General features: G+C 48.4%; 2 protein-coding genes across 2 annotated transcripts in view; both read right to left on the bottom strand.

Moving 5' to 3' along the window:
• Positions 1 to 5059, bottom strand: part of Vwce (von Willebrand factor C and EGF domains) — a 35569-nt gene extending 30510 nt beyond the window's left edge. Inside the window, exons 1-4 of the mRNA XM_004667562.2 lie at positions 4950 to 5059; positions 1734 to 1828; positions 1516 to 1605; positions 423 to 551 (exon numbers count right to left, since the gene is read on the bottom strand). Of these exons, the coding sequence (XP_004667619.2) occupies positions 423 to 551; positions 1516 to 1605; positions 1734 to 1828; positions 4950 to 5059 (424 nt within the window). The remainder of the gene's footprint in view (positions 1 to 422; positions 552 to 1515; positions 1606 to 1733; positions 1829 to 4949) is intronic.
• Positions 5060 to 10723: 5664 nt separating this feature from the next.
• Ddb1 (damage specific DNA binding protein 1) overlaps positions 10724 to 18362 on the bottom strand; it is a 41454-nt gene continuing 33815 nt past the window's right edge. Inside the window, exons 21-27 of the mRNA XM_004667681.2 lie at positions 18207 to 18301; positions 15389 to 15559; positions 14039 to 14148; positions 13695 to 13864; positions 13400 to 13502; positions 11987 to 12110; positions 10724 to 11477 (exon numbers count right to left, since the gene is read on the bottom strand). Coding sequence (XP_004667738.2) covers positions 11394 to 11477; positions 11987 to 12110; positions 13400 to 13502; positions 13695 to 13864; positions 14039 to 14148; positions 15389 to 15559; positions 18207 to 18301 — 857 coding nt within the window. The 3' untranslated portion in view covers positions 10724 to 11393. The remainder of the gene's footprint in view (positions 11478 to 11986; positions 12111 to 13399; positions 13503 to 13694; positions 13865 to 14038; positions 14149 to 15388; positions 15560 to 18206; positions 18302 to 18362) is intronic.

Below are 18362 nucleotides of genomic sequence, written 5' to 3'. Positions count from 1 at the left end.
AGGTCAGCCTGAGCCAGAGCAAGATCCTACCTCAAAAAAAAAAAAAAAAAAAAAAAATACACACACACACACACACACACACACATTGATAGAATAATTACTAAGTCTAATTTTCCTCGGCTTTCAAATGTCAACATGTCAATCTATGCACCAAGTATGGCCTCATGCACCTCTGTGGGCCCAGCACCCTGTTACAGCCCCCACCTTGCCCTTGTTCCCCTATCCCACATTTGGAAGCTCCTTAATAGCAGTGACTACTTGGTCACCTGTAATGTCAATGTCAAGCTCAGTTCCTACCCGTGACTATGTGAACATAACAGGAGAGAAACAGTCCTCTTTGCTTGTCTCACAACTCCTCTTTCCCCCAGGTCCTGGGCTCCAATCATTCCTGCCTACCCCTCCTGACTCTCCTGGGCCCTTACCTGCACATCTGATGCCAACAGCTGTCTCTGTCATCAAGAAGCCCACCGGGCACACGCGGGCTACCTCCTGACAGCCGCCATGATTACAGCTGAGGTCACAACCATACTCCCCGCAGGATCCGTGGGCTTCTAAAAAGGTCAAAAACAAGGCTGAGCACACCCACACCTAGGAACAATGCAGTAGACAGCATCCCTGGCCAACCTGCTGCCCCACGGCGCCTGAGCTCTGTTGGGAGTTGGTTCTGGAGGCAAAAAGACTGACTTTCCATCCGTTCTGTCACTTACTAGTCTCATGACCCAGAGCAAGAGAGTAATTTGTGTCTTGGCTTCCTCATCAATAAGATGGCATGAACATGCTCACTTAGGCCTGGGGAGATGGCTCAGCTGGTAAAAAGTACTCGTCACAAAAGTTTGAGGCCCTGAGTTTGGGTCCCCAGCACCACATAAGTGCCAGGAGAGCACTGAGACAGGATCTCAGGGCAGGCTAGCCAGCTAGACTAGCTAAATCAGCAAGCTCTGGGTTCAAGTGAGAGATCCTGTCTCAATCAACACCATGGAGAGCTAGCAAAGAAGACACCTGACACCAACCTCTGGCCTGCAAAGGTACTTGCACATATGTGAGAACACATGTGCATGCACACTCTCATGTACATGCATACACACCACACACACATGCACGTGTAGAAGAAAGATAAAGAAAGAACGAAAGAAGAAAAAGAATAGAGAAAAATTCTTCCTAACAGGTTTAAAGATGGCTAGATTGAGGCTGGAGAGATGGTTTAGCAGTTAAGGCACTTACCTGCAAAGCCAAAGGACCCAAGTTCATTTTCCCAGGACCCAGGTAAGTCAGATGCACATGGTGGTGCATGCATCTGCAGTTCATTTGCAGCAACTAGTGGCCCTGGCATACTCATTCATTCCCCCCCCACACACACACACCTATTTCTCTCTCTCTGCCTATTTCTCTCTTTCTCAAATAAATAAATAAATATTAACGATGGCTAGCGTGAAGCCCTCTCAAGTGTGCAGTGCCAGGCAACACAATCTCAGTATAACTTCAGCCACCCCAGCAGCCATTTCCCATCCCAGTTACCTGGGCAGGTGGCCCCTTGCTCTCCATCCTGGCAGGAGCAGACGTTGGGAGCAATGCAGATGCCATTCCCACAGCCAAAGGAGCAGAGGGCTGAGAGGAGAAATGCAGGTGAGGGACCAGGAACCAGAGCCCCAATCCATCCCACAGCCGTGGACTGAACGCTGAATACTCACTGCTGGTGTGCAGAGAAGGCACAGAACACAGCAGCAGGTACTTACGCAGGGTGCAGTGCCCACCACCCAAGGAAGGGGCCCAGCCAGGGCAGCAACCGCTCCCGAAGCCCGAGAGGCAGACGTGGGGGCCCAGCCGGCGTCTGCAAGAAAGGAGAGCACTTTCCACATTCTGCACGGGGGCAGGAAACCCACACCTCCATGTCCACAGACCAGTCTGTAAATTAGCCAACCGATCTCTCCAGAATCCCTGAGGAAGAACAACAGGATGTTTCCAAAGAAAAGGGACCCAGGGTCTCTCCCGAAGGCAGGACCAGATGAAAGTGTGACAGAGCACGCACAAGCTGTGAACACAGTAAGGAGCAGCCGGGAGAGAGAGGAGCTAAGGAGCCCCGGGGGGTGGCTGACCCAGGCCTGATTTCATTCGTTTGGTTGTTTTGTGTGGGTGTATGTGTGGTGTATATGTTCTTACATGTGCATGTGGGTGCATGTGTGCAGTGGTGCACGTGTGGAGACCATGGCACAGCTTCAGGTGTCAGTCTTTATCTTGTTTGAAGCCTCTCACTGTTCACCACTGCATTCCCCAGGCTAGCTGCCCACAAGCACCCGGGACATTCTCCAGTCTCTGCCTCTCTTCTCTCCCTGGGATTGCGGAGGCTAGCACTAGAATATCTGGTTTTACATGGGATCCAGGGATCCAAACTCAGATAGTCATGCTTGGGCAGCAAGAGGCGCATCTACTGAGCACTGTCCTCAGGCCCCTGCCTCGGTATAAGGGTTGTTCATCTAACAGGGCTCGGGTAGTGCACACCTGCCACCTCAGCACTCAGATGGCCAAGGCAGGAAGATCACAAGTTTGAGACCAGCTTCGGCTACATAGAGAATTTAAAGCCAGAAGGGCATATATCAAGACCTTCGCATATGGCACATAGCAAGGCCTTGTCTCAAAAAAAATTAAAAAAAAAAAAAAAACTCAACTCACATGTCTCTCTCTCTCTGTTGCAAATAAATAAATAAAATATTATTTTAAAAGGGGGACTGGGGCTGGAGGGATGGCTTAGCAGTTAAGGCGTTTGCCCATAAAGCCTAATGACCTAAATTCCATTTCCCAGTACCCACATAAAGCCAGATGCACAAAGTGGTGCATTCATCTGGAGTTTGTTTGCAGTGGCTGGAGGCCTTGGTGTATCCACACACTCTCTCTCTCTCTGCCAAGCATGATGACACATGCCTTTAATCACAGCACTCAGGAGATAGAGGTAGGAGGATTGTTGTGAGTTCAAGGCCAGCCTGACACTACACAGTGAATTCTAGGTCAACCTGGACTAGAGACCTTACCTCAAAAAAAGAAAAATATAAGAAATAAATAAAATAGGGGCAGGTAGGAGGGAAATGATGGCACCAACACATGATGTGTCCATACAGTTTCTACTTAATAAAAGAAAAAGAAGGGGCTGGAGGGATGGCTTAGTGGTTAAGGCACTTGCCTGCAAAGCTAAAGGACCCAGGTTCAACTCCCCAAGACCCATGTAGGCCAGATGCACAAGGTGGCGCTTGCAGGGGCTGAAAACCCTGGTGCACCCATTCTCCCCCTCTCTCAAGCAAATAAAATATTTTTTTAAAAAGTTCTAAGAAAAATTTAAAAAGAAATAAAAACGGGGGGCAGCACTGAAGAGATGGCTCCAGATGCAGTTAAAGGCACTTTCTTGCAAAGCCTGATGAGCAAGGTTCAATTCTCCAGTACCCACAAAAGCCAGATGTACAAAGTGGTGCATGCATCTGGAATTCGTTTGCACCCCCACTCCCTCCCTTTCCTTGCTCTCAAATAAATAAATAAAAATATTTTTAAAGCCAGGCATGGTGGTGCACGTCTTTAATCCTAGCACTTCGTAGGCAGAGCAGGAGGATCACAGTGAGTTCGAGGCCACCCTGAGACTACATGGTGAATTCCAGGTCATCTTGGGCTAGTGAGACCCTACCTCCAAAACCAGAAAACAAAACAAAACTTTTTTTTAAAAGAGGATGACGCTCGGGCTGGAGGGATGGTTTGGCGGTTAAGGCCTTTGCCTGCAAAGCCAAAGGACCCAGGTTCAATTCTCCAGGACCCACGTTAGCCAGATGCACAAGGGGGCGCATGCGTCTGAAGTTCGTTTGCCGTAGCTTGAGGCCCTGTCATGCCCATTCTTTCCCTCTCTCTCTCCACTCCCTTCCTTCCTCTTTCTCTGTCAAATAAATAAATAAATAAAAATAAAGGTGTCAAATACCAGCTTAATTTAAAAAATAAAATAAAATGAAAATATTTAAAAAAAAAGACGATGACGCTCAGGGTACGATGGCAGTACAGAAAAAAATATTCAGAAAACTGTCGCTGGGGGCCAAGAATTGGTCCTCACCCAGAGGAGGGTCCAGCAGCTGGAATCCTCAACCGGAGCCAACCGCTGAGTTAAAGGTGGCTCTGAAAGGCACTGGCGGAACCCCCAGCTCAGGGAGACAGAGGGCCCGCGCCTCTGTGCATCTCAGGGCTGCCTTGTGAGAGAGAGACAGGTGGCAGGAGGCTAAGCTGCGTCTGAGCAGGAACTGGCTGGGGCTCAGGAACACACGTGCGAGACGTCTCGGACCCGCAGGGGCCGCCCCCGCTGCGTCCCGCGCCGGGGGGTGGCCGCCAGCCAAGCCTCCCGGTGACACGGTGTTCCCTGGCTCCCAGCATCACGCACACACGCTCAGTGCCTGGCGGCGGCGGGGGGCCGAGGAGACGCGCGGGGAGGGTGGCAGCGGCCAGTGGCGACTCGTAACCCGCTTTCGCCCCCAGCGCACAGATCCACGCGTGGAAACCGGGACATAAACCCAGAACCACTGATGGCTCCAAGGTCCACTGGGTGCGCAAGGCCAGAGCACTGGGAACGCCGCCGGCCCCAAGACGACACGCGCAGCGGGAGGCCCAGCCGTGCCAGGGTACAGCCGCTGAGCTGGGCACTCGAAAGCAGATGGCACGTGCGCGTCGGGGCTCCCCTCTCCCGGGGTACAACTAGAGCTCCCGCAGCGCACGTATCCCGCCCAGTCCTACTCAGGACAGTCCCATACAGGGGCACCCAACCGGCATCCGGTCACAGGCACAAGGTGCTTCTCTTTGTCCCGACCCCCCGGGCTGCGCCCGCGCCGGCGGCGCCCCCGAGGATGCCCCGTCCCGCCAGCGGCGGCGCCGCGCCTCCCAGCTCCACGCGGTGGCGCTCCCCGGCGGGGCCGCGAAGGGGCGCCGGCTCTCACCTCTCGGCAGCGAAGTGCCCCGGCGCCTTCCTCCCGGTGTAGCCTCTGGCTGGGGCCGCCGGCAGCAGGAGCGCGAGGCACGCGGCGCGGAGGTACAGTCCGGCCCACATGACCGGCGGCGGCGGGTCCCCCGGCTCCGCTTGGTTCCCGCGCCGCGCGCGCGGGGGAGGGGGCTGCCAGCCGTCGCCCCTCCTCCTGGCGCGGCGGGAAGCGAACCAGCGATCCCTGAGCTGGCACGCCGAGCTGAGCCGGGGGCTGAGGACGCCTAGAGGAGGGGCCGGGGGATCAGGCGGACGGCTGGGGCGGGGGTCCAGCACCTAGGAGCAGAACACACAAAAGGAGCGCCGCCGGCGGCCGGGTCGGTCAGTGCTTCTCCCTCCCAGAGGCTCGGAGTCCGCGGCGAGGGCAAAGATCAGGGACCCCTGGAGGCGGGGTTTCACCCAGGACCTACAACCCCAGCCTGGGCTTGGGAGTTGACTTCCACCGAATGGCTGAGGGCGTCAGACTGAATGAAGCCTTGATTGCAAAGAAACTGAGAACAAGGCTGCAGCGGATGGCAACTCCCCGGCCATTGAATGTCTCTGGTGTCCAACACTCCTCAGGAGGAAGTGAGACTTGTGGGAGTTCAGACTAAGGACAAGGGGTCTTGCGCAGCTAGGTAATTCTGTTTGCCCCAGCCTACCAACAGGTCTGGTTACATAGGCTGATGGGTCAGCCGGCTCCCTGGCCAGGAGGTTCTGGCCAGTCTTGAATCCACAGGCTTCTTGGGAGTCGGGTGGGCTCATTTCAGGGGTGTCGAGACTGCTAGGCAGTGGCAGTGGCAGTGGAGCTGGGGAAGCACAGATGGAAAGTTCCATTTTGTCCCTTTCTGCAGCTAGCCCAGGCTGCAAGGTTTAGGCAGGGAAAGTAGTGAAATTGATAGCTGGAACTCAGAATGACCAAGCAGGGAGAAAGCCAAAAGCACCAAGTTTTTTTTAAAGTTAAAAAATATTTTTATTTATGTTTTTGAGACAGAGGCAGAAAGACCAAAAGTATGGGCACACCAGGGCCTTGCCACTGCAAACGAACTCCAGAGGCATGCACCACTTTTTGCATCTGGCTTTACACATAGGTACTGGAGAATTGAACTCAAGCTATCAGACTTTGCAAATAAATGTCTTTAATAGCCACACCATCTCTCCAGCCCTAAAGAAGTACTTTTGTCTGAAAATGCCCTTGCTTCCCAAACAAGTCCAATTCTTTTAGGTCCACCTCAGCCTCTCCCTGGGATACTTGACATTGGTAGCAACAATGAATACCAATGTATCAACTGTGACCTGAACCCTAGCCTCCTTCATACAGACACCATACTTTTACTCAGTCAAATGTTGAGTTTTTGTTTTTTTAAAAAAATTTTCTTGTTTATTTATTTACTTATTTAGTTATTTGAGAGCAACAGACAGGGAGATAGAGAATGGGCACACCAGGGCCTCCAGTCAGTGCAGATGAACTCCAAACGCATGCGCCCCTTGTGCATCTGGCTAACGTGGATCCTGGGGAATTGAGCCTTGAACCACGATCTTTAGGCTTCACAGGCAAGTGCTTAAGTGCTAAGCCACCTTTCCAGCCCTGTTTGTTTTGTTTTACATGTGCACGTGTAGTGTGTATGCGAGTGTGTACACGGATGAGGGGAATATCTGTCATCTGTCCCCATACATTGTCTATTTTATTGAGATGTCGTCTGACTCTGGAGTTTGTCCTTACGAGCCCCAATGATTCCCCAGTCTTTGTCCCTCTCCCCACCAAGACTGGGGTTAAAGATATGTGTGACTATGCCAAAGCTACCTATGTGGGTACTGGGGAACTCGACTCAGCCATCTCAGGCTCTCATGCTTGAACAGAAGCACTCTTACTTACTGAGCCATCTCTCTAGCCCCACACTTGGGATTTGATGTAGGTCAGGTCAGTTTGAAGCACACTGCTTTAATCCTAGCACTCAGAAGGCAGGGGTAGCTATGAGTTCAACACCAGCCTGAGACTACATGGTGAATTCCAGATCAACCTGGAAAATATAAAGAAAATTTCAAGTACTTTTTGTTGCCTGGCTAATCTTGTCATCTTGACTGGATTGAGACTCGCCTAGGAAACAAACCTCTGGGTATGTCTGTATTTCCAGACAGGTTTGAGGGAAGACTAACCTTGAATGTGGTTGACGCCATTCCACAGGCTGAATAAAGAAAAGCAAGCTGAACACGAACATCCATCTTCTGCTTTCTGAATGGGTACAATGTGACCAGCCACCTCGTGTTGATATCACCATGCATTCCTCACTATGATACACTATTCCCCAAAATGTAAGCCACTTAAAATAAACTGTTCCTCCCTTAGGTTGCTTTTGTAAGGTATTTTGTCATGGTATGAGAAAAGTAACTAATACAAGTTTATGTTGATGTTACTAATACAAGCTGCCTCACTATCTCTACCTGAACCCATGTGGCTGGTGTTTGCAGATGTTGTTATACCGATCTCTTACACCTAATCTGGGGCCCATCTTCTAATCTAGTCAACAAGTTCACAGCAAACAGGTTGCCAAAGATGAACGTGATTTCCACGGGTGTGTGCATTGAGTCCTAAGGACCCTCCAACTCCTAAGACATCTGTCTTTGCATTTAACATCCAAAGGCTGCTCTTTTCTCTCCACTGCCACCAGAAGAGCACAGTCTCTGGTAAGTGCCTCCTTCAGTACTCAGAAGCTTCCTGTACATGGCTGACTTGGGTCGTGCCATCTATGGCTCACTGTCCTACACAACTCAACCACCTTTGCTCCTCACTGTACTTTAGGTAGCCTCACACCCTCCTCTATCTACTTAAACTTTGTGCCTAGCAAGGTTTGTATTCCCCAATGGCAGATGGAACAGCAAAATGAAGCTGAGTGTTTAAAATCCTCACCCTTCTCTTGCCCCTAATGCAGACTTCTGGATATGAGCTAGGAAATTCCTACTGGGAAACCCCCAAGTGCTTTTCTGAACTGTCCATACTTCATTTCCCTTAGCTGTTTTAATCTGCCTCTCCTATCAACTGATCAGTCCTTTGGTTTTGTTTTCTTTTCTTCACCTTGTTTGGCCTGAGGCCTCAGTTTGAGTAACACTGCTCAGCCTCAAGGACTAGTTTGGGCATATCCTGTAACTGCAGTGGCTCAGCATTTCCTCCCCACTTCTGTGGTTTGTGGCTTCTCAGTAACAAAAGAGACCCTCCACTAAAGGAGGAGGTTCCAAGCTGTTGGGTACAGAATGCCAGCCTCTGGTTTGACAACCTCCCAAACTGTCATGTGGTGAGTCAGTGTTTCTATTTCTCTTCCCAAGGTCCCTTCATGCAGAGGCCTGGGGTGAACCTAGCTCTTCATTGCCTGCTGCAAGGGTTGGTCCAGCAGACTAGCAAGCCTCTGAGGATGACCTTTCTTTTTTGTTTGGGGGGGGTATTTTTTATTTATTTATTTATTTATTTTGGTTTTTAGCCTAGCCCAGGCTAACTGGAATTCACTATGGAGTCTCAGGGTGGCCTCGAACTCACAGCGATCCTCCTACCTCTGCCTCCCAGTGCTGGGATTAAAGGCGTGCGCCACCACACCCGGCTTTGAAGATGACCTTTCATCCTGAGAAAGGGGACTAATGGTGTTTAAGTGGAGATCTGGGAATGTGGAAACAAGGGTTGCTGGAGTTCAATCCCAAGTGAATATACCCAATTACATAAGAAGCAAAACATCAAAACATTAAGGACTCCTGATTTCAAATTCAAGACTGAGTCAATGATAACTCAATATGGTGGGCCTCAATAGAGATCAGGAGTGGGTTGGTCAGACCAGCATAGTTCACTGAACAGCCAGACATGCAGGTGTATGCTTGACTCTAGCACTCATGAGGCCTCTAGAGAATCCTGAGCTCAAGGCCAGCCTAAAATGCATGACAAGGCCCTGTCTCAAAAAGATCATACACAGGCTGGAGAGATGGCTTTAGCAGTTAAGTGCACTTGCCTACAGACTCAGGTTCGATTCTTCAGTACCAACATAAGCCAGATGCACAAGATGGCACATGTGTCTGTAGTTAGTAGTGGCTGCAGGCCCTGGCACGCCCATTCTCTTTCTCTCTCTGCCTCTTTCTTCAAATATAATATTTGAAAAAATATTTTTTATAAAAGCATACACATATTTACACTTCCCTAAAGATTGGTAAGGTATTCCCAGAACAGCACTTTGCAGGCTGAGGCAGCTGTGTCCAAGTATAAGCCACCCTGGGCTAAAGTATAAAACTCTTCTTTTCTTGGTTTTTCGAGGTAAGGTCTTACTGTAGCTCAGGCTGACCTGGCATTCACAGTCTCAGGATGGCCTTGAACTCATGGTGATGATACTCCTAACTCCCAAGTGCTGGGATTAAAGGCATGTGCCACCACGCCTGGCTTACAGTGTAAGACCTTTTCTTAAACATCCTCCATCAAACAAAAAACTCCACCAGACTCATCTGCCCATGTAGGATAATTGCTCAGAATAATTACAGTACAGAAACTGTTGCTGGTCAGCCTCATTAGAACTGGTCTCTGGCATTGGGGCAGGCCTTTTCAAAACTAAACTGTAATTTAAAGAATTTGATTAGTTTCAAGTTCAAACTGGCTTTTGACATTATTTTTCTTCAGAAGACCCTTATCTTCTACCTTCAGAAATCCCAAGAAAATAAGGAAAACTGGAGGCCAATAAATTATAAGCAGTATCTCCAGGGAAGGAAACTTATCAGGAAGGTCCCCCAAAGCTGGGATGCATCCTTGAACTTTCCTTTTCCTTTTAAGCTAGACTCTCAAAACCACAGTTTAACTCGAAACCACAATTTTCCTGACACTGTATCAAAGGCTGGTCTTAAAGGAGCCAGTAAATATGCCTGGGATCCAACCTGAGCCACTGTTGGGACAGAGTAACCTTTATTCCCACAAAACTGTGGGCCCACCTTGCCCTACTAAACTGACACGATGGCAGACTTTGTTTCCTGTACCAAAGGGTGGCCTTCAAATGTGCCCTATTCCTGTATTTTCTTTTCTTTCTTTTCTTTTTTTTTTTCTCCAGTGCTAAGATCAAACCCAGGGCCTTAACACTAAGGTAAATCCCAAGCCCTTTATTCCTGTATTTTCAAACCAAGGGCACCACAGCCTTTGGTGAGAGAATAAAATGAAATAAAGGGGCTGGAGAGATGGCTTAGTGGTTAAGCGCTTGCCTGTGAAGCCTAAGGACCCCGGTTAGAGGCTCGGTTCCCCAGGTCCCACGTTAGCCAGATGCACAAGGGGGCGCACGCGTCTGGAGTTCGTTTGCAGTGGCTGGAAGCCCTGGCGCGCCCATTCTCTCTCTCTCCCTCTGTCTTTCTCTCTGTCTGTCGCTCTCAAATAAATAAATAAATAAATAAATGCCATAAAGGCCATGTGGCAACAGGAAGCTAAGCAGTAAAATAGTAGGTACTAGGTGGCCAAGGAATAGCACCTGGGGACTGATTGGATGCCCATTACACACACCTGGCTATAGAATGAGGCAAGAAAAGGCAGCCCAAGTGGCCCCAGGCAGGCAGGTTACTAGCAGAGACAATCAAAATGACTGCTGAACTTATGGAACCTAATGCCACTATCCTTGGAACCCTACCCAAACCAATCACCAATAAAGGAGGGCATGGACACTACTAAAGGAGATCAGCAGTTGCTGGAACAGGGGAATACCTATGATGATGGACAGATGGGCAGAGAGGAAAAAAGGAAAAACAAATATATTATTATTCTTAGATTCTACTTTATTTGGTAAAATTCAGAAACTAACGATCAATTCACAGCCCACCACCTCCTTCTCTTTGAAGAAGGGAGTTCCCTAAGACAAAAGGGCTGTTGTTTGGGGATCATCCACCATCCCAGGTTCCCACTCAGGCAGCTCCTGGCCTGACAGGCCTCCAGGCTGATGTTCTCAGGCAAGAGAAGAAAGCAAAGGGAAGCTCTCACTTCAAGACAACAGAACCCTCTTGATCTTCTTCCCTCTACCTCCACCTCCCCACACCCACAACCTAAATAAAAAGATAGCAGAGGACAAAGTGAGTGAGACACACATCCGCACACACAGAGCTTCCTTTCAGCCGAAGAGCTGCAAAATCCCTCCCCGGAAGGAGGCCAAATGGCGACACCGTTCAAGACGTGGTGGTCCAAGGTGATGGCTGGAATCATGTAAGACTGGTAAAAATCCAGGGAGAAAATATTCCACCTTCAGCCCATTCCTAGGTCTCTAGTAAATTGGTTTTAGTTCTAGAAAGTCCCATTTCCACACATTTTGAGTAGTGGCTTTAGGGGCAGCTGGCTTAGGGAAAGGCCTCCCACGGCCAAGAAGACAATGGTGGGAGGGGGGGGAGGGCAGTGCCGTTAGGGAGGGTCAGGAAAGGAGCCACCTGTCCTTGGCTAATGAATCCGAGTCAGCTCCTCCACAACCTTGATGAGGTCGTCTGCAGTGGCCTCCCGCTTCATACCACTGCCATCGTCGTACTGCAACCAGACAAGGGGAAGGGCATGAGGACAGGAAGGTGTTCCCTTAGCAGGGCAGCGAGCTGCCCACCAGCACCACTGTCACACAGGGCAGTGCAGCCCTGGCCCTGGGGACCCAAGTCAGTAAAGCTGGCTCGCAGGCCTTTACTGGTGAACATTCTCCCCAGTGAGCAATATCCCAAACTCCACAACTTAGGAAATTACTCCTTGCAGGATTTGGGTCCAATCTCCTACCTTTTGTCCTTGTCAGAGATCCCAGACCTACCCAAATGTGCCCTACCTACTACAGTGGAGGGGCAGACACAGGAAGTGTTTCCAGCATACTGTCAGGTACCCAGTAAGTAAGTATCCATGGGCCTCAACTTTACCACTCTACCCCTACCAAGAGGTGAGCATCATGGAGGATCACATAGGGCCACTAGCTCTGTGGCTCCCATGAGGTGGTCTCCTGGCAAGCCCTGCCTGTGACACCTGTTTGAATGGCCCAAGGTGAAAAGCACATAACTCACCTGTAAGTTTGCCACAACCTCCTGCATCTTGGGGCGGCTGATATCAAGGAAACTCTCAATCAGGTCACCATCGATGAAGCCTGTGGCTGGTTCTGTCTTTCGTTCGGTGTGAAAGGATCTCCAGGTGACAAGTGAGTTAAAGAAGAATGTAGCTTATCTGCAAACACCCATACTTATTACTCTTCTCACTCATTCCTACTTCTTTTTTTTTTAATTTTTATTTATTTATTAAGAGACAGAGAAAGGGAGTGGTGAGAGAGAATGGGCACACCAGGGCCTCTAGCCACTGTAAACGAACTCCAGATTCAGGCACCACCATGTGCATCTGGCTTACATGGGTACAAGAGAATAGAACCTGGGTCCTTAGGCTTCTCAGGCAAGTGCCTTCTTAACCACTAAGCCCATTCCCACTTCTAACACCAGAATATTCCCAGATGGGCAGGAGAGATACCTTAACGGTTAAGGCACTTGCCAAAGGACCTATGTTTGATTCCCCAGGACCCACACAAACCAGATACAAGGGGGCACATGGGTCTGGAGTTCGTTTGTGGCACCCAGAGACCCTTTTGTGTGCCCATTCCCTCTATCCACCCCACCCCCGTCTCTCTAATAAATAAAATAAAAGTTAAAAAAAAAAAAGAATTTGGGCTGGAGAGATGGCTTAGCGGTTAAGCGCTTGCCTGCCTGTGAAGCCTAAGGACCCTAGTTCAAGGCTTGATTCCCCAGGACCCACATTCACCAGATGCACAAGGGGTCGCCATGTGTCTGGAGTTCGTTTGCAGTGGCTGGAAGCCCTGGAGAGCCCATTCTCTCTCTTTCTCATTCTATTGCTCAAAAAAAAAAAAAAAAAAAGATTCCTAGATGAATAAACAGACTCAATAAACAGCAGGCTGCCCAAAGTCCTACTAGCAAGCAAAACACCCTAATATCAGTGTTCTCCCTAGGTCAACCTCACAGACAGTAGCTCTTCCACACCCAGCCTCTGGAGGACTCTAACTTCTATAACAAACAAACTTCCAGAAGTGGACTCTGGTGCCTTTGGATGGCTGACCCTGGAGCTTCTGGAGTTTCAAATTCTCTACTCTCCCTGTTTTTCTGAGCCCAAAGAGGATGTGCTCCTACATCATGACCTGGGCTCCCTCTCAGAGGCAGACCTGGGTCAAGAACTGAACATAACAATACATTCCTAAGATGGGCCAGACACAGCTTGGTGATAAACACATGAAGATTCACCATATTATTTTCCCTCTATTACTGCGTATGTTTGAAATTTTTCACACAAAATAGTTAAAAAGAAAAAGAAAACAACCTTGTTCTTGTAATAAATTTTAAGACGCAACCTGTGTAAACACGTCTCTCTCCATGTGCTGGGATATGTGTACCAGCAGGGGACCCTCTGGGAAGGAAGGATATAAGGAGTGCTCTATCTTGCCCACGCTTTTTATGACTTTATTGAGTCGGTTCTGCATGTCCAACAGGAGGTTGTACCAGCTCTCTGACAATGACGTCACCAGTCCTGAAGGAGAAAGGGGGCAGTGAGCTTCAGGGCACTACAGAGCCCACAGCAAACCCCTTATAACCAAGCTTGCCAGGGATAAGCTTGCTGCAGCCTCTGGCAAACTCCTAGCTCTATCCACTTGCCCGTCCCTGTTCCTTCGCATGGCAGTCTCAGCCAAGAGGCCTATGTGGAAGTGTGGAGTGACCTTACCAATCATGCCGTTGACTGTGCCAAAGAGCACCGAGCCCTGTGTAGGGGTAGAAGTCTCGCCCAGATTCTGCATGACCAGAGAGCCGTGGCAGAAGACATTGACAAACTCGCCCAGGTGGAAGAGACCAACCTCCTGTAGGTGTTGTCTCTCCTCATCGGTGGTGGCAGCACTGAAAGGCATCAGATGTTACTAGCCAACAATGCCCCGGGCCAAGACCACGTGTGGTAGACACTGTATACTGAGCATCCTAGGGAGCCCATCAAGGGGGTACACCTGAATCTGACATTCCCAGTCCCACACAACCAGAGGTTCATTTCACCTATTGCCTACCAAGACCACTCACCTGTCCTTCTGACACACAAACAAGTTAAAGGCATTTTCAGCCCCCAGGAAATTGTCATCATCCAAGATTTCCACTGCACTCATCCAGTTGGGATTGAAGTCTCGTGCAATCTTGAGGTTAGGCAAGGTGCAAAAAGAAAATACTATTAGTAGTTTTCATGGAATGCCGTCTGGGATTCATCTTGATCTTAATGATCCCAGGTGCTGGGATTAAAGGTGTATGCCACCACGCACCCACCCTGCCTGGCCTTAATTTTTGTTCTTGGTGTGTGGGTACGTGCAGGTGGAGGTCAGGACAACCTCAGGTATGTTCTCACCTTCCACTTTGTTTGAGTCAGGGTTTCTCATGTTCATCACTAGCTGGCCCACTAGCTTCCCGGGGATTTCCTGTCCTGATCTCGCATCATGCTGTAGGAGCACTAGGACTATGGACGCTGGTGTGCTTCAGGCTTCATGGAGTTCTGGGAACTCTGAACTCAAATACACCTGCACAGCAAGTGCTTTATCCCTGCGTTTAATAAAGGTCACCATGGGCTGCAGCGGTTACAGTGCTTGCCTGCGAACCCTAAGGACCCACATTCAACTCCCCACTATTCACATTAAGCCAGATGCACAATGTGGTGCGTACATTTGGAGTTTGTTTGCAGTGGCTAGAGGCCCTGGAGTGTCCATTCTCTCTCTTTATCTCTTAAAGAAAGAAAGAAAATATCTTTTTAAGAGGGCTGAAGAGGTGGCTTAGTGGTTAAGGCACTTGCCTGCAAAGCCTAAGGACCCAGGTTCAGTTACCCAGTACCCACATAAGCCAGATGCACAAGGGAGCACATGTGTCTAGAGTTTATTAGCAGTGGCTAAAGGCTCTGGTGTGCCCATTCTCTATCTCCCCCCCCCAAAATAAATAAAATAAACAGAGTGTTAAAAAAAATAATGGTCACCCTTGAGACTCCTTCCTCACCCCAAATATCTGGTCAACACAGGCCATTTGGCTGCCATTTCCCAGAGATAAAGCCTCTTGAGTTCAGGATGGGAGACTAAAATACTTAGTTGACCAAAAACATAGCTCTGGGAAGACTTTCCTGCCTACACTGGGTTTATCCTTTACCATCAGAGCATCAGGGGCAACAGAATAAGCAGAAATCTGAGGCTAGAAAGATTGCTTAGTGGTTAACACTGCTTGGAAAGCCAGGTTATCTACGTAATCCCACTGCAAAAAGTGGTGCAAGCACCTAGTGTTCATGTGTAGCAGGCCCGGGCTTATCTATCCATACATACATATGCACGCACGCACGCACACATGCTCAAATAAATTAACTTAAAATAAAGCAGAAATATGCATCCAGATCCCTGCCGTTACCTCTTCAAAGTTTCCCTCCATGGGCTTATAGGCAAGCAGCAGCACTGAGCGCATGAGGTCACCCACAAGGATGAAGTCGCCCTTGGTCTTCAGGTAGAGGGCCATGATGTTGTTATAATGATTGCACTCAGTGCGGAGCTCCTTCTCTGTGGTCCATTCGTACAGCCGCACCTGGAAGGGCACGCTGTGTGTCAGCCTGATGGGCCCAGCCCTCTGGGAATAACTGTCCCCAACTCAATCTTCCACTGTAGCATTGTTCCACATGGGGCAGGGTGGGTTGGGAAATAGTCTGTGTAGAACTAGGGTAAGTATTTTTTTATTTCAGTATTACATACTGCTGAAATAGAAAAACAGAGTGAACACGTCAAACTAGAAATGTTTGCCTTTACATCAAAAAAAAAAAAAAAAAAAAAAAAAAAAAGCCGGGCGTGGTGGCTCACGCCTTTATTCCCAGCACTTGGGAGGCAGAAGCAGGAGAGGATTGCCAGGAGTTCAAGGCCACCCTGAGAGTGCATAGCGAATTCCAGGTCAGCCTGAGCTAGAGTGAGACCCTGCCTCAAAAAAAAAAAAGAAAAAAAAGCTGGAGAGATGGCTTAGTGGTTAAGACGCTTGCCTACAAAGCCAAAGAACCTGCGTTCAATTCCCCAGGACCCATGTAAGCCAGATGTACAAAGTGACACATGCATCTGGAGTTCATCTGCAGCGGCTGGAGGACCTGGCATGCCCATTCTCATTCTCTCTCTCCTCTCTGCCTCTTCTCTTTCTCAAATAAATAAATAAAAATAAAATATTTTTTTAAAAAGAGTCCAAGTAAAGAAAATAATAGCACAAGTACAAATCTTCTTGCAGCTAAAGTCTGTGTTCTAAGCTAAAGAAATATCTCTAGAACAAAATTTCTCAATCAGAAAGAAAAACTACATCCAACAAGCTGTCTTTCCTGAACCCTTCTCAAAATGTGTACATTTCTGAAATAGCTTGATATGAACCCAACGAAGAAAACAATGGGAAAATCCAATATAAATGATGGAGATAATTAAGGAAAATGAAGAACTACCCCCCCTCCCCGCCACAACACACACACAAAAGCTTTGGCCAGGAGTGGTGAAATAATCCTTTAATTCCAATACTTGGGAGGCTGAGGTAAGAGAATTACTGTGAAGTCCAATGCCAACCTAAGACTACATAGTGAATTCCAATTCCAGGTCAGCCTAGGTTAGAGTGAAACCCTACCTATCTTGAAAAACAAAACAAAACAAAGTGCTTTATAATCAGCAGATGGAGAAATCTGGAACAGCCCAGAACTCCACAAGACCAACTCAGCTTGTCTGAGCTGAAAGGCCTTCTCCAGATCCTTCAGCACCCAGATAATCTCATCAAGACTTCTGCCCATCTACATGCCCCTCAGCAGAATGAATTATGCCATGATTTCTCAAGATGTGTCCAAACAGCCCTAGCTCCATGGGCTTGCATTTTACTGAGTCTTTCCAAGTGGCTGGTATACTTTTCTATCAGCATGGTCAAGGGTCCCTCAAGAGTGCCTATCATCAGGGGCTGGAGAGATGGCTTAGTGGTTAAGGTACTTGCCTGTGAGTGAAGCCTAAGGATAGAGATTCAATTCCCCAGTACCCACATAAGCCAGATGCACAAGGTGGTACATGCGTCTGGAGTTCATTTGCAGTGGCTAAAGGCCCTAACTTACACAAGCTTTCATTCACTCATACTTTCTCTTCCCATTCCTTACAAATAAATAAATAATTTTTTTTGTTTGTTTTTTGTGTTTTTTTTGAGGTAGGGTCTCACTATGGCCCAGGGTGACCTGGAACTCAGTATGTAGCCTCAGGGTGGCCTTGAATTCATGGAGATCCTCCTACCTCTGCCTCCCAAGTGCTGGGATTAAAGGCGTGTGCCACCACACCCAGCTAAATAAAAATATTTTTTAGAAATTAATTTTAATAGCTTCTTTTTGTTTTTTTGAGGTAGGGTCTCACGCTAGCCCAGGCTGACCTGGAATTCACTTTGTAGTCTCAGAGTGCTCTTGAACTCACGGCAATCCTCCTACCTCTGCCTCCCAAGGGCTTGGATTAAAGGAATGCTCCACCATACCCTGCTGTTTATCTGCTTTTTTATATTAACAAAGCTACTAGGAAATTTTAAATGACATATATTCATGTGACATTTCTATCAACCTGCAACAGACCAGACATCTCGAGGGCTGATCTCTGATCCAATCTTTTCAATCATTACATCAATTCATCACGCTTCTTGAACACACCTTCTTTCTCTGACTGAAACACGGCTCTCCCACAGGAATAACTGGCAAAAGGATCATCCTTCATGCTGCCCCCATGCCGCCAAACACCTCAGTTTTGAAGTTTACATCCTCCATCACACCTGGATACAGCCACCCCATACTTCTCACCTCAACCCACAGGGTTCTGTCCCATATAACATGCCTACCAATCTTTAACAACAAACTAAACATCATTTTCCCAATTATACTAGTATTTCAGGGATAGGATGATATGGGTTGGTTCATTCTGTTTGGATGAAATTTCTTTTGACATGGCACAATTTCAGTGTAGGGACCACAGGCCTCACCCCTTGTTTAATCCCCACAGCATTCAGAACCCAATTGAGTTCACATAACCAAGTCCAAAGTCTGTCTCAACCTCAGCTCCAATTTCCAGCTTAGAGCTCCATCCTCCATTCCCACTACTCGGTTATCCTTAAAACACACAAATCCCCAGAAACACGAGAAAGACATGTTTTATAAGCAATGTAAAACCTAAGGTACAAGTCCAAGTGGTGTGGGCCTCACCGTGCTGTTGATGCTGGCAAGCAGCTTCCCATTAAATTCTACCATAGAGTACACAGCCCCTTTCACTTCCTTTTCAGCCACAGTTTGTAGTTTTCCTAGGGAGAAAAGGTATTTGAGTCTCTTTTATGAGCCTATACTTTACCTAATCAAAAAATT

Source organism: Jaculus jaculus, chromosome 1 (genome assembly GCF_020740685.1).
Source record: "Jaculus jaculus isolate mJacJac1 chromosome 1, mJacJac1.mat.Y.cur, whole genome shotgun sequence".
Lineage (NCBI taxonomy): Eukaryota > Metazoa > Chordata > Mammalia > Rodentia > Dipodidae > Jaculus > Jaculus jaculus.
This window is presented reverse-complemented; position numbering and strand designations above follow the sequence as displayed.